Source organism: Dermochelys coriacea, chromosome 10, assembly GCF_009764565.3.
Source record: "Dermochelys coriacea isolate rDerCor1 chromosome 10, rDerCor1.pri.v4, whole genome shotgun sequence".
In the NCBI taxonomy this organism is placed as follows: domain Eukaryota; kingdom Metazoa; phylum Chordata; order Testudines; family Dermochelyidae; genus Dermochelys; species Dermochelys coriacea.
The window spans coordinates 2,541,153-2,557,063 of NC_050077.1; the positions used below are offsets into that span (position 1 = coordinate 2,541,153).

The window sequence follows — 15,911 nt, forward strand, 5'->3', positions numbered from 1 at the left end:
TTGCAACTGCAGGGGAACATAAGGAGGCGGAACGTGATGGAGTTTGGCCAGGTTGCCATGATTAAAATCCCTTCTCTTGTCAAAAAGGGTCTTGGGCTCTTTCCTGATGAGAAAAGGAAACCACCTCAGATTTAACCCTAGTGTGAAGCAGCAGCACACCTGGGCCCCAGCCCAAGGCAGGAAGCCACCTGCTGATGGGTACTAGCTCACCAACACCGCTTATGCAGTGGGCTCACATCCAAGCACTGAGCAGGCTTAGCCCCGGGCTTAGCTTGGAAGAGCTGAGGGTGCACATCCTGGGTTGGCAAAGCTGACTTACCTGCTGCTGAGCAGTGTTTCTGCATAACAGAACACGCATGGTCCTTTGCTTTCCTATGCTGCACCTTGTCGGAGTGTGGATAGGAAAGTCTGAGGCTGTATTGTAAAGTGCTTTGTTTGACACATTTCACGATTTCCCAGCTGTTCATAGCAGCGTGAGAATGAGTTGTTCATTTAGCCAAATAACTGATTCGCCAAACTTTTATTGTTACTTTTCTCTTTAATCTCCCAGTCAATTGAAACATTCTTCATTACAGACTCATACACCAGTGACACGCAGATCACTGCCAGAGGCTCAGATGCAAACCCAGCTTCTAAAATAAGACTAGGCCAAACATCCCCTCCTTAATTGTGCCCACATATTCACTTGTGCGTGTGTGTGTTAATTTCAGGGAGCTATTTCTTTCAGTTTAACATCAGTAGGTAATCAAATAAAGTCTAGTTGCTACTAGTCATTGGAGGGAATCTGCTTCTTAGTCCATTTACATGATCTGAATGGAACACACTCTGCCTCCCCTACGCCCCCCCAAGCCTTTCCAAAACCACAGAAAATTACGGAAAGGATGTTTCTTCCAACCCAACATGAAGAAATTGGATTCCAAGCTATTTAATGCATGCACGAAATGCCAGAAAAAAACCCAGACCCAAGAGCTCCATCCATTACAACAAGGCAAAATGTTTTAACCACATGAGCGCTCATTACATTAGCCGACTCAGAGCTTCATACCCTGAACTTCTAGGCAATTTCGCATAAATGTAACTATTGGGTTAATGGTTCTCACAGACAAGGCTGTCTCCAATGTTGCCATTGGGACATACAGTGAAGATAACACTGTGATTGTTATGATCAACATGAACAATGGTGACTTTGAGAAGTCGCTGTCCCAGAGGCCACTCAAAACCGCTCTGCCAATCCTCAGGGGCCTTGCTCCCAGCAAGTCACAGCAAAGCCGATGTCCCTTTCCAACCACAGAAGGAAAAGGGGTGGGATTCCGGGGCCCAAGCACAGTTCAACCATGAACACAGTGGCCTGGCCTGGCAAGTGGCATTTAAAGGGTGGGGTGGGCCTGGGAGCCATTTGGGTTTGTTCTTTAAAAACGGAGCTTCACTGGTAACACCATCACAAGGATCATGTCATGCAGCCAGACAAAACGCCTCCCTCTACTTCCCTGGTTGGCACAGCGCCTAAGGCGGTGTGGGGAGGAGCTGGCTCAGACTGGTGTGGTTCGTCTGTTGGCTGGGTTGTTGTGCAATGACTCCTTGAACTCTTTGGGGATGGAGTTATGGACCTGTAAAAAAGTGTGATCCCGCTCCGAGTTGAGCAGTGTCCCTATGGTCACCTTGGAAGGATCCCTGGAGAGGGTGAACATGGAGATGTCGGTGGAGGGGATGGTGCTGAACCCTTTGCTGACAGGAGACAGATCCCTGGATCTGGGCTCTGTGGAGCGGGAGCTGGATCGCCTGCGGAACCGGTACCGGTAGGTGGGGAGGCGAGAGAAGGCTGACTTCTTCAGGAGCTCGGAGTGGGACTTGGCGCGGATCTGGCGGTGTTTCTCGATGTACATGTGCACCGCGATCACCCCCACCATCTCGGCGATGATGAAGGACAAGGCGCCAAAGTAAAAGGACCAGCCGTATGAGTAGCTCTTCTTGGAATCGCTCTGCCCCGGGTCCCCAGCGTTCGCAGAGATATACACTATAATCCCGATTATGTTACTGAGACCTGAGAGAGAGAGACAGAGAAGGAAGGATGGGTCACTGGGCTAATAGAACATCTCTAACCCATTCAGAGCAGGTCAGAGGCTCAGAACATTTTCAATGACGTGTATTTCCGACAAAGCCAAAACGTTTTGTGGAGACGTAGCAGTTTTAACAAGTTTTCGAAGGGAGGTTTCTGAGGTGCAGGCTCCCTGGTCACGTGACGAGATGGTGAGAGCGAGACGACACCCCAGCCGGACCGTTGCTTTCTGGAAAGGGAGGTCTCGACACAATTCCATTTCATGAACGCGCCTGAGGTGGAATGAAAACAAGTCTGGAAACCTCAAACATTGTCGCAAAATGGAATTGTCACCTGGACCCACCACTAGTCAGACACCAGGCAGCCCTGGGTGAAAGCCCCGTTCGTTCCGGCTTCTAGGGAGGGTGGCTGCCTCTGGGGCTGGAGCATTTCACAACGTGGACGAACACCACAAACCCGAGCATGGAGGGGATGGTGAACTTCTCCTCCTCTTATGTTTATTTCTGGTCTCTGGTGTTCAGGCTCAGGCCTGTCCCAAATCCAGAAGACTGGGACTGGTGGCAGACGTGTTTGTTTATTTTCCTGTGCCTCAGGATTTCTTGATTCTGGCTAAGACCCTAAGAGTCAACGTCTGCTTCCTGGGGGCTGCCTCCTTGAGGGGAACCAGGGAACCCTGGCAAGCTTCTGGGAGTTCCTTCTAGTGGGACATCCAGCCCATTTTCCATAATAGGGGCCAGCCACAGGGCACGTTTACACTGCAGCTGGGTGGAGAGTAGCGCACGTGGGGGCTTGGGCTGGCTGCCCGAGAACGGACCTGCCTTGAACCTCTTAGCACATACTTTGGGGGCTAGCCCAAGTGCCACGTGTGCTGCCCTGGGCTATGCGGCTACGTTCAATGTTGCTAGCTCAAGCCAAGCTGGAACGTGTCCGTCTACCTGAGCTGGGAAGCACATTCCCGGCTGCAGCATAGACGTCTCTACAGTCCAGGTCCTGCACAAGAGAGCAGGGTCAGGGGGTGCACAAGGAACCTTCCCCCAGTGAGCTGCCCTGAGCAGAGACAGCTAGCCCTGCATTCTCGGGGTTCGCGGCGCCATTGTGCCTCCTGCCGGTCACCACGGAGAGATGCGACTCCACGTGCTCACGCCAGATAGGCCCCCTCTGGCCCTCAGTGGGTTCCATTTTCTGAACCAAACCTCCAGCCTTCTGGGTCTCTAAGCTCGTCTGTGTGTGTGTGTATGTGTAACAATAATTACTCCTGTCCTTTTCATTTCTAGTAAGTCTGGCGGTTTCATAGAGGAGCTGAGCAATTTTTGCCTCCCCAGCAGAGTGGGCGCGGTCCAGTACTGGAGTGAGGCTGCGCCACTTGCCTTTGGATTGACTTAACGAATCGATTTGGTTCTGTCGGTTGGTTTCTCATCTACATCACACACGCCTGTCAGCCAAAGGAAGGAAACTGATTCATCTCTTTGGGGGAAGAAACAAAACAAAACAAAACTTCCTCGAGACTAAGATGTCGTCATAAAATAATCAGCTGAAGTGTCGGGAGTCACCCCAAGGGACACACTGTGCAAAAGAGCCTCGTTTGCCTCTGAAGATTACAACTGCCCACCTGCCTGGTGCCCACATTTCCCAGCGCTTGGCAGTCACAGTGGGAGCTCCGCCCCCAGCCACGCCCGGCCCCGTGGTGACCCAGAGCTCCGCCCCCAGCCACGCCTGGCCCCGTGGTGACCCAGAGCTCTGCCCCCAGCCACGCCCGGCCCCGTGGTGACCCAGAGCTCTGCCCCCAGCCACGCCCGGCCCCGTGGTGACCCAGAGCTCCGCCCCCAGCCACGCCCAGCCCCGTGGTGACCCAGAGCTCCGCCCCCAGCCACGCCCGGCCCCGTGGTGACCCAGAGCTCTGCCCCCAGCCACGCCCGGCCCCGTGGTGACCCAGAGCTCTGCCCTGAGCATGCTGATCCCTTCTGAAAATCTGGCTGCTTTGGTGCCCAGCTGGGAGCTGAGCTCTTTGGAAATCTGGCCGGAGGGGATGTCCACTCTGCAAAGAAAGCCCTGGGGTGCAGAGTCGGCTCAGCTGACTTGGGCCGCAGGATTAAAAGCAGCAGCACGCCCATTCCCACTCGGGCCTGCCGGAGCCCTGGGGGGAAGGTCTCTCGGAGCACAGGTGCCAGCCCATGTGGGAACACATACATGGCTATTTTTAGCCCCATAGCATGAGCCTGAATCCATTGACTTGGACTCTGGGACTTGGTGCCGTGGGTTCCTCTTTGAAGCATAGACTTACCCTGCGGGGGGAGGGGGGCTAAGAGCTGTGGAAAATTTGGTCTGTGTTGTACCAACCAACCTGAAAGATGAGGGAAGCCTCATGGGAAGAGTCCTAGCGACCTGCAGGGAGACTGAGATCCTTTGGGTATGTTTTTAAAGTCCGTTCTAGAGCTCTATGGATAGGTTAAAAAACCAGCCCCAAAGAGATGATCATTCACAGCTAAGTGTGATAAATATATAGGGGAATTTCTACAGAACCCTATTTGATTACTAAAGAATCCTATTGGTTTAATCTCCACCAGCTGCTTTAGGGCTTTTCCATAAGGCACAAGAGGGGAATGGAGACACAGAGTCTCTCACCTCTGCGTCAATGGTTCAAATCTAGACAAGGCCAGTAGTGAGCCAAGGTTGCTGCATGACATCTGATGGTGACCTCACTGAAAAACCCATTAACTAGTCCCCTTGCTGGCTGCCTCGGCCAAGAGGCCATTCCCCTTTCACCAGGAGGGGTTGCTTCTTGTCAGGGCAGAGGCACCCCGGTAAGAGTCTGCTTGGGGATGGGGTAATACTGGTGTGACACTTAATCTGCACCTGCTGTGGGGATAGAGGGCCAATGACCTTGCTGAGGTCTGAGTGTATCCAGCCGTTAATTCCCAGGAGCTCCATGGGTGTACAAAGAGAGGCAGAGCCAGACAGGAACATCCAGCCCTGCCCTCGGGGCAAGAGGGGAGTTCAGTTTCTGTGGGCACCCCTTACGCATGGACCCCCTGCCCGAACAGACAAGTAAGGCAGCAATCTCCTCCTCCTTCAGACCCCTCCCGAAAGCTCACTTCTGCCACAAGGCCTCTGTAATTGCCCTCCAACAACGGCCAGGCTGATGGCCAGCAGGGAACACGACAGAAATAGCGTGTCTGGTTTATTTATGCCTTTAAATAGCCCCCCTGTAGCGCACAGCTTGTCACTAGATACACAACCACCCACTCCTGTTCCTGCCCCCCATCCTCCTCGCTCCCTCGGCTTGTTTGCAACACCCAGGTCTTGTGCCTTGGGTAGGGACTGTCTCTCACCATATGCCTGTGCAGCTCACAGGAGGACAGGGCCCTAATCCTGGGGGGGCTAGAGCCATGCAAATCCTGGGCAGTTGTGACTTGGGTGGGCACTTACCTGCGGAGACAAAGAAGATCCCAGCGCTGAGAATCACATTGTGTTTGCTCTTGTAGAATTCGCTGGCGGCCACACACAGGCCCCCAAAGAACAACAAGGCCACGCTCAGGATGGGGAAGATGCTGGATGCTCTCACGGCACCTAGCCGGGGGAGAGGAGAAGGGCCCTGTCAATCATCATTCACACGGTCTCACGGGCCCCGTGAAAATGCACGTGCAGCTCCTTGGCAAATCAGATGCTAGTGACAGAACGGCTCAGTGATGGGGAGGCTGGTTCAAACCAGCAGGGTCTGATCCTGCTCCCATTAAAATCAATGGCAAGAATCATAACATTGGAGAAGTTTCGGGCTGGAAGGGACCTCGAGAGGTCCTCTAGCCCTGAACCCACACTGAGGCAGGATCAAGTAAACCTAGACCATCCCTGCCAGGTGTGTGTCCAACCAGCTCTTAAAAACCTCCAGTGATGGGGATACCACCTCCCTTGGAAGCCTGTTACAGTATTTAACTATCCTTGTTGCTAGAAAGATTTTCCTAATTTCTAACCTCGATCTCCCTTGCTGCAGATTAAGCCCATTACTTCTTGTTCTACCTCCCGTAGACATGGAGAACAATCGATCACCCTCCTCTTCATAACAGCTTTGAAGACTGTTCCCAGGTCCCCCTCAGTCATCTTTTCGCAAGACTCAACATGCCCATTCTTCTTAACCTTTCGTCACAGGTCAGGGTTTCCAAACCCTTCATCATTTTTGTTGCTCTCCTCTGGATTCTCTCCAGTTTGTCCACCTCTTTCCTAAAATGGGGTGCCTGAAATTGGAAACAGTGTTCCAGCCAAGGCTCACCAGTGCTGCATAGAGAGGGATAATTACCTCCTGTGCCTTATATATGGTCTTCCTGGTAATACACCCCACAGTGTTATTAGTCTTTCTCACAACTACATCACATTGTTGACTCATCTTCGATTTGTGATCCACTCTACCCACCAGAGCCTTTTCTGCAGCACGGCCACCTAGCCAGTTTTCCCCCATTTTGTATTTGTGCATTTGATTTTTTCTTCCATTGACTCCCACTGATTTCAATCATACATGCTCAGAAGCTAGAAGATCTCAGTACAGTAAAATGCTTGGGTGCTGGGAGGATTGAAAGTGCATTGAGCTGGTTATGACTCCTTGATGCTGTGCCAGCCTCGTGTGAGTTAGAGCAGCCTAGAAGTTGCTCTAACTTATGCCACGAAGGGACCTCAGGGCAGTGGAAGATCACTTTCCTCCAGTACACCCTTCTCTGGACACACTCCTTGTGCCATGGTCGGGTGGGGTCAGTTGGTGCAGTGCTGACTCCACCAGGTTTATGCCAAAGGAGAGTTCCCCTTTCCAAGGATAATTCCCTGCTGGCTGCTTATGTGCAGAATCTGGCCCTTTGCATGGCTTGAGCAGCACAAAGAGTTAAGAGCATAACTCAGGGTCTCTAACGAGGTTTCTAATAATAATGAAAGTCCCAATGCTGCCAGTGAGTCTGCCCAGACCTGCAGGATTGGGGCCTAAGGTCATCAACACTGAAAGGGCCGGCTACTGCCCTCCAGGACAAACCCAATCCATTCCTTCCCCAGTTATTGCACAGACCTTCTGTCTGTGCTGCCCCTGCCGACTTTAATTCTTCCCATAGAATAGCTCTGCAGACTGGAAACTTCAGGACCTGCTTCATGGTCCATGAGCCAGCAGTGCCAATCCCGACCACCATTCAGAATGATGAGTCAGGACCCTCAAATAACAAATTTGTCTTAAAAACCAGGAGATTTTAAAATGAACAAAGTCTGGTTCTTTTTATTTGCCTCCTGGGTTTTAGCCTTTCAGGGCCAGGTTTTCCAGCTTTCCCCCACAACCATCAGAACTAGAAATGTACCTTTTATTTTAAACTGAAAGCTTAAAGCTGTAGCTCACGAAAGCTTATGCTCAAATAAATTTGTTAGTCTCTAAGGTGCCACAGGTCCTCCTTTTCTTTTTTGCGAATACAGACTAACACGGCTGCTACTCTGAAGCCTGTTACATTGTGGTATAGTCACATGACTCCAGGTGCTGGAGCTTTAGGAAAAACACCACTTCTCATGAGACTGGGGATAGCCCTGAGACTAGCAGTACTGCTAACCCCAAGCGTTCAAAAATCATGGGCCAGACCCCCCCCCAACGAAATCAAGATATTTTACCAAAGAATACATCTGGAGTTCTTTTTATTTGTCCTCTGGGTTTTCCAGGCATGCTTTCCAGCTTTTCTCCACATAAGGACTAGAAATTTACTTTTAAAAAAAATGAAATCTGAGACTCTTAAACAACAATATGACTCCAGGAGCTGGGGCTTTATGTAAAAAACCTTTCCTCTCTTTAATTCTCCTCCCCTCGTGAGCCAAGCCATTTCAGTACCAGCTTTGGCGGCATTAAGCCTAGGCAATTATAGAAAACAGGCCTTTTTGCCTTTTTTAATTGGACTCACAACGGTTGAGGCCTCCAAAATGGCCAAAGTTAATTAATTCAGCAAACGACTATCTGCTGCTAAAGCAAAGGCATCTAATGGGCTGTGCTCAGGTTTGGGGTTCTCCTTCTCCCCATTAGGCCCGTTAAAATAAGCCCAGGGACTATAGAGCAGCCCCATTAAAATGCAATTCTGGGGTTTTTTTTAAAAAAGGCTTCTTTTAAAAAAAAATGCCATGTGGTGTGCACGCATATATGTGCAATTGTGCATGCGTGTGTGTGGGTGTTTGGTGTGCATGTGTGAGTGCACACATGCATTTGTAGTGTGTGCGCATAGGTACAATGTTTCTTTGCACACATGAGTGCATATCTACCTGTGAGTTTGTGTGCATCTGTGTGGAATGCATAGCTGTCCATTTGCATGTTTGTGTTTCCATGTTTATTTGCACACACATTTGTGGAGGTGTAAAAGGGATACGGCTCCTTCTCTCAGAATCTGGCCCACCTCCACTATTAGGTCCCTTTCATATAAACACCCATTTGTTTGCTAGGTTTCCTGATCAGGTGAAAAGACACCTGGAGGGTTCTGCATTTCCTGGGAGGTCTGCCAGGTCTGTTTCCATTCAATCTACTTGCAATTGACTGCTGATGGCAGAAGACATGCCAGAGGCTTCAGATCCTCACCTCACTGAATGCCAACAATTTCCAGAGCCGGCTGCGAAAACGCAGGACACAAAGGAGGAGAGGAATCACTGTAAAAAAAAAATCCTTTCGCAGCAAAATTGCAAGGGCCTAGCTCCTGATGCTGCAGCAGCTGCAGGCTTCCCAGGAGCTGAGGATACTAGGATTCTTACAGGACTGGGTGTGGGAAAGGGAGGGACAGATTTGAAAGGGGACAAAGGAGAAAGCTGCTTAAAGATGCTCATCAGATGTGACATCATGACACCAGCAAACAGAAGGTGCCATTTACTCCGGTCAGGAGGCCATGAACCATAGAAGGACCTTTGCTGACCTGCCTCTATAATTGGACGGCAAGAACCAGTTGGTGTTGGTTCAAGCAGCGGAAAGCACAGCTCCAGGCCAAGTATGGGCATCCCAGGCAGTGCCATAGAGGGGCAGAGGCAGAGCTGATGCCAGAGTGTGTCTGTATATTATGGGAATGAAAGGAACGGCCATAATTCAGGGAGGGAGTCACCATTTTGGAGAGTGATATTAATATTTCATACATTCTCTCTTTAGATTCGTAGAGCCGCTGCTCTCACCCGAGGGTCTGAGGGCACGCCAGGAGGTAACAAGAAGAATCACAAGAGGCTGAGTGTAGACACAGACTTACGTAGGAGGTACTCAGATGTGTCTTGCTCATAATCTGCATCCTCCGGGAAATGATCGATTTTTTTACACACTCCTCGGAACGTTCCTAAGGAAACACAAACCCAATGGACGCATCAGTGGTGTTTTCAAGATCCCTGCAGATGGCTCAAGGAGGGTTCAAGACCCACTCTGGGGATGAGCAGAGAAGGAGCAACGGAAGGTCCACAAAGCCAGCTCCCTGCTACACACAGCTACCATCAGGCTGGCTTCCCTCTGGCTTTAACACCAGCAGCCAAGCTACCCAGGAAATTGGGCTCCAGAGCTGCCTCAGCAGCCTGTCTGAGGATTTGATTTTAAAACTTCTCCCCTCCCTGTAGGGCGTGGCCTGGGGGGCATTCCCCAAGATCTGGCTTTCAAGTGCCATCTGTCCATGGGGCAGGCTACCCTGGTTCCTCATCGGGCTATGGCTGCACTGCTCTGGCCACTAGGAGCTAGGAATTCCTGGCAAGGTAGGGGTTGTGATGATTTCCCAAGGCAACACAGCCCTGCTGCGCTACAAATAGCAACATCTCTTGGCTGCCTTGAAAACCTTCCCCTTACTCACGCCTGCACTCTGTTACGGCATCCCGCTGCCTAGCTGCAGGTCAGCTAACGAACAGCCACCGAGCAGGTGGGCCGGGTTGTGACACTGGCTAGTCCCTAGTGGAATTCCATGCACTGGAATCTCTCAACGAGGATTCATTAAGCCCCAGGAACCTTGCACAAAGATCCTTTACCACAGGCCTCTGGCCTCTCGCTCATCCCCATGTGGCCCAGGCATGAGGCCCATCCATGCAAACAGCTCCATGCGCTGGCAATTCTAAACTGCCCATCACTGAGCTCCATCCCACTGATTGCTCCTCAGTAAGCTTCAGCTTCCCAGCAAATGAAGGTTGTGTGTCAATTGACCTCTGGAGCACCCAGCGCTTCCATTTCACTCAGGCAGGCCCTTGGAGTTAACCAGGGCAGGATCTGCTCCTATCCTGAACCATTTATTATTGGCACTCAGGAGTCTCATGCACAAGAAAAGGCTGAAGGTTAAAAGTGGCACCCGCCATCTGTCATCACAGCACCCATGAGCACCCAGACTCTCCCCACGTTCCCACCCCTCTCCCAACAGGTTCAGAGATTCCTGGCTACCCCCCACTCCTCTGTGTGTGCTTCCCGAGGGCGAGGCACCCAACATCCCCTCACTCTGACAGGCTCCCAGAGTTCTGTGCATTGCACAAGCACCCACTGACCCAGACACAAACGTGGACACCAGAGCAGCTAGGACCTGGTGCTGGGAAAGAGCTCTGGGGAAGGACACGTGTACGCTCACACCAGGCATCCCACACAGCCGCAGCCCCCTATACCTAACGCTGACCCACTTGTTGTGTGACGTCCAATCCTCCCCTCCCCTCCCCTCCCCTCCCCTCCCCTGCCCTCCCTTACACTTTGGGGAGGTCGTCAGAGCTGAGGCATTCCACTTCCCCTCTGGAGAGCTCTGCTCTTGGGTGGGGTTTGCTGCACAGTGCTCGATTCCCGGGAATTCACTTTGCTTCGTTATTTCCAGGGATGCTCCTGCAACCTAGCTTCATCTGCAGGGAAGCCTGATAGATTTAACTCTTCCCAGCTTTGCTTCCTTGGCTGTAGTGCTGACCCTTTGTCACCTCCACAGCAGCCAAACCCACAGAGGGTCACGTTTGGGCAGCGGAGCCCCCCGTGGTACCAAGGTTTTCCTAGGCTCCCGGAACGGCTGGAGTTGACCATCAGAACATGTTGCTCTCTGAAATTACATGTTGACTCCCGCAGTGAGAGGAAGGCCTGTTTGCTAGAGGAAGCTACCATCGTTTGCTGTGAGTGATCATCTGCGACTCAGTTGTTATTGATCCAGGCTGGGTTCAGACCAGGGACTTACAGGGAAAATTTGCTTTCCCTTCAGCAAGCCCCTGTGCCAGAGCAGCAATTTGAGCGATCACATTCTGTGCACCAGCTGTTCCTCTGCAAGAGTAACTGGATACCACACTCTTTTGTGCTTCCTGCCTGATGCCTTTCCTGTGCTCTTGGGTGGTATTGCTGTGGGCTGTGTCCCCCACCCCCAATGAGGACGCAATTCCTGTATTTATTCTGCAAAGCATGCTGGGACATAGGTGCTGAAACTAGAGGTGCTAGGGGGGCTGCCACACCCCCAACTTGAAGTCATTTCCATCATAGGCAGTTAGGTTCAATGGCTCTCAGAACCCCCACTCTACCAATTGTTCCTGCGCCCCTGTGCTGGGATATTGAAAGTCTCCATATAAATGTAAACTGTGCTTCTTTCTTTTAATAGTCCCAGGCCCTGCTATCTTTACTGATCTTCTACGGGATTCAGCTGGCCTGTGTAATTGATCTAACCTGAGTGGTTTGCCCTCTCTCTGGCCAGCAGTGCTGCACAGTGGTTGCATTGTTGTACTGGGAACTATTCTCAGCCCTGTTAGTATTCTGCAGTTATGTACAGCCTGCCTTTGGCTAGTATTCAACTGAGTCTCACTTTCCTCCCTGTGTGATATACAGATGCACTTGTCTCTAAAGCCGGCCAGTTCAAAGCATGCTGTTCCAGCATTGACACACTGTCTGATGGACAGAAAGGCATGAATGAACATTCATTTTCTTCTGTTAAGCTCAAATAAAGCAGGCCAGGCAACAATTTGCTCTCACTGCCCACCCGCTTCGGGCAAATCCTTCATTGGGTTTTTAGTGGAGAATCATTCAGTGGGTCTGTAGATAAAATCCTCCCAGCCCTTTCACTCCACATTCTCTCATTTGAACGGAAAGCCCTGCAAGTTATGAGCCCATCTGTTACCACTTAGGAAAACTTTCCCAGGCTTCAGCCCTGCCACTGTGTCCATCTGACTGGGAGGCTAATGTCATCTCCTCCCAGGCTAAGTTCTGGACTGCTCTGCTAGATAACCTAACAAAGACACAGATTGCCAAGCTGCTGCTAGTGCCCAGAGGCACACCAGCATTCAAAGAGATCAGCCCCTCTTCCTCACAGTGTGGCCTCTTCTCTCTAGCTACTTGTCTGTAAAGAGGCGCACCTTTGATCTGCTCACCTGCAAACGCATTGTGTGAATGGACAGACAGGCAGACCAGGATCCTGAGCAGTGGGTATAATAGGCCAGGAGATGCTAAGCTTTGGGCAGTAGGAGCAGGGCAGGGGACTAGCCTCCCCGAACGGGGTGTTCACGCACTGCCCATGATCCTGAGCATATGTCGGCTAGAGACACATGGGAACCTATTTGAATAAAATAAGGTCTGGGCCAAACTTTTGCCTAAAACACAGATTTTTTTGGAGTATAGATAAATTCAGTTAAACTTCAAACAAACAAAAGGTCCTGAGAACACCCCCCATCTCTGGCTGCTTCCCCATGCTGCTGCTCTCCTTGGCGTCCATGGGAGAGCTGCTGGGAAGGTCAAAGGCAGCAGGACAGCGGCCTGGCTGGGTTTCAGCCAGGACTGGGGATAAAGAAGCCCCAGGGAAGCCTGGTCTCATGGGACAGATTCTGATCCGAATTGCACAGGGAACGTCGACACTGTAGCTGCTAGAGCACAGCTTGGGACTGTACCTGTGCCACTGGAGAGCCCTAGTGTGGCTACATCTGACATCACTGGAAGGGTATCTTCCCTCAGCGTAGTTAAACCACCTGAGAGGGGAGAGCTCTGCTGATGGAAGAATTCTTCCGTCGACCTGGCCACGGGGTTGGGTCGACCTAATTATACCGCACAGGGTGCAACATTTTCCACAGCCTTGAGTGATGTTGCTAGGTTGAGCTAGTTTTTAGGTGATCAGGCCACAGATGCAAACCTGGACAACAGCAGCCTAACCGAAACCAGGATCCCCTTAGAGCTGGTTGAAAGAATTCCTGCAAAACGCTTTTTTCATTGGAATTTGCCGATTTGTCAAAATTAAAACATTTCACAGGGACCGTCTGATTTCAGCTAAGTTCCTCTTTAACCCAAGAAGGTTTCAAACCCTGCCTGCCAGGAACACTTCCTTTGGAAATCTGCCTAGTTTCATGCCAGCTTTCCTGTCCAGATCCTTGGCAGTACACCTGGTGGGCTGCGGGAGACCCCAGGGCTTCCATGGTCCATGACTCTGGGGCAGCCCGCCACGCAGATTGCCCCTTGGTCAGTGACCCCAGGGCTTTCACAGTCTGTGGCTCTGGGGACAGCCTGCCAGATGGACTACACGGTGGCCAGGTGCCCCAGGGCTTCCAGGCTTCCATTTGTATAGCCTCTAGCACCCTGATCCAGCATCACATTCAAGCATGTGCTTAATTTTAAATAGTCTCATTGAAGTCAACTGGGACTGCTCAGAAGCTCAAAGAAAAACACACGCTTGAAAGCTTTGCTGGATATTGGCCCAGAGGGGCACCCAGTGGTCCATGCATATCTCAGACTCCTCCAGTTTTTCACTAGTTTAACTCCACTAGTTGCAGTGAAGTCACTCTGGATTTACACTGGTGTAACTGAGATCTGACCTGACTCCCAGACTTTCAGAAGCATCTTCGAGAGAACCTTCTGATTCATCTCTGACTCCTCTACGTGGCTGCTGCGTAGAGTCCCAGGGACAGAATGAACCACAGAGAATAGCACACCAGCCGTCGCAAGCAGGAGCACGTTAGTCTGACTATCTGAGCAATTCCTACTCTGCAACAGAGCTCAGATTTCAAGCATTCAAATTCAGTCCAGACTGTCAAAAATGCAAATAATTTCAAATTATGAGTAAATTCAAGGAAGCTGTAATCTGTACAACACATATACAGTGCACACACTCAAAACATACCCAGATCCAGCACTGCCCCCCGATCCAGCACACACACACGCACTACATACATCCTGACCCAGCATATACACACAGTGCCATTATAAACATGTTCTGACCCAGCATAGGCATATGCCCCCCAGCACGCACACACACTGATTCAGCATACACCCACTCACATATACACACAGACCCACTCTGCACACCCCGCCACCACACACGTCCGCACTGAGAAACACACGGGCCACGTGCAAAGTGGTAGAACCTTTCGCCAGTCAGAGATTCGTACATGGCTCAAACTGAAAGAGTCCGATTCTTCGCTGCTGATTAAGAAACAAGGGCTCTGCATTAAATGAATCTAAATGTTACAGTGGCTGCACTTAGAAATCAATTTATAACCTTCCTGGTGCCTCCTTCAAATCCATTTGGCTTCATACGCATCTCAAAGCTACACGAAGTCTGAGCTCTGTTCTATTCAATATAGATCTGCCCTTTGTGCCTTTTAATGGCTGGAATGCTCCTATTAGCGAAGAGCACGGTGCACAGTGTGTGGAACTTTACAAGATCTTTCCCAAATGCACTGACTCACTCTCAGAATCTGAACATCTCCAGCTATCATAAACTCCTGGGCAGGGTCATGGGGCCAGCATTCATTATCTGATTAAAGAGAGAGAGAGAAATGTTTTCACTTGATACAGTGTGGGAGAGAAGTTTGGAGACAAAGTCAGTCTATTGGTGACGTGTGGAAATGAGAATACTAATTTCCCTGGGCTTTATCTCTTTTGAAGTTCTCCTTGTCAGTCTAAACCAGCATGGGGAGCCCTGGCCAGGGCTGGAACATGTCTGAGCATCAGGCTGGCTGATTCAGCCGCGAGCAGAGGTGAAAGTAAGTCGGTACGTCCCGGTACGGTGTACCGGTAAGAGCCGGTGCGCCGTACCAGGAACAGCTTTCCGAGAGGGCAATTTAAAGCCCTGGGGTAGCGGCGGCGGGATTGCGGTGGGGATTTAAAGGGCCCCAGAGCTCCAGCCGCTGCTACCCCTCCCCCCACCGGGGCCCTTTAAATATTGGCCTGAGCCCTGCTGCCCGAGCCCTGGGATAGCAGCACTGGGGCTCTGGCGGGGATTTAAAGGGCCCCGGAGCTCAACCCGCTGCTACTGCCCCGGGGCCCTTTAAATCCTGGTCTGAGCCCTGCTGCCCAAGCCCCAGGGTAGCGGTAGTGGTGGGGCTCTGGTGGGGATTTAAAGGGCCCCGGAACTCCAGCCCCCGCTACCCTCCCGGCGCCCTTTAAATCCCCGCCTGAGCCCTGCTGCTGAAGCCCTGGGGTAGGGGTGGGGGGGCCTCCGGAGGAGATTTAAAGAGCCCTGGAGCTCCAGCCACTGCTACTGCCTTGGGGCCCTTTAAATCCTCACCTGAGCTCTGCTGCCTGAGCCCTGGGGTAGGGGTGGGGGGGCTCTGGCAGGGATTTAAAGAGCCCCAGAGCTCCAGTCACCCCTACTGCCTCAGCCCTTTAAATCCCCACTGGAGCCCTGCTGCCAAAGCCCTGGGGTAGCAGCGGTGGGGCTCTGGCAGGCATTTAAAGGGCTGGGGCGGTAGCGGCAGCTGGAGCCCCGGGGCCCTTTAAATCCCTGCCAGAGCCCCCCCACCCCTACCCCAGGACTCAGGCAGCAGGGCTCAGGCGGGGATTTAAAGGGCTCGGGGCTTGGGCAGCTGCTACCACAGCGGAGCTTCAGGCCCTTTATAGCTCTGCCAGAGCCCAGAGCCCCGGGGTCGCGGTGGCAGCTGGGAGCCCCCAGGGCTCCTCAGTGATTTCAAGGGCCCAGGGCTCCGCTGCGGT

At 51.7% G+C, this 15,911-nt stretch overlaps 1 protein-coding gene across 2 annotated transcripts in view; it reads right to left on the minus strand.

Annotated features, from left to right (window-relative positions):
* Positions 1-501: 501 nt before the first annotated feature.
* Positions 502-15,911, minus strand: part of CACNG3 (calcium voltage-gated channel auxiliary subunit gamma 3) — a 63,114-nt gene continuing 47,704 nt past the window's right edge. Inside the window, exons 1-4 of one of the 2 annotated variants that reach the window (XM_043493954.1) lie at positions 10,028-10,175; positions 9,274-9,357; positions 5,483-5,623; positions 502-2,041 (exon numbers count right to left, since the gene is read on the minus strand). In XM_043493954.1, the coding sequence (XP_043349889.1) occupies positions 1,530-2,041; positions 5,483-5,623; positions 9,274-9,357; positions 10,028-10,136 (846 nt within the window). In that variant the 5' untranslated portion in view covers positions 10,137-10,175 and the 3' untranslated portion in view covers positions 502-1,529. Of the gene's footprint in view, positions 2,042-5,482; positions 5,624-9,273; positions 9,358-10,027; positions 10,176-15,911 lie in introns of those variants that run through there. The other variant, XM_038417831.2, reaches the window with a different exon arrangement.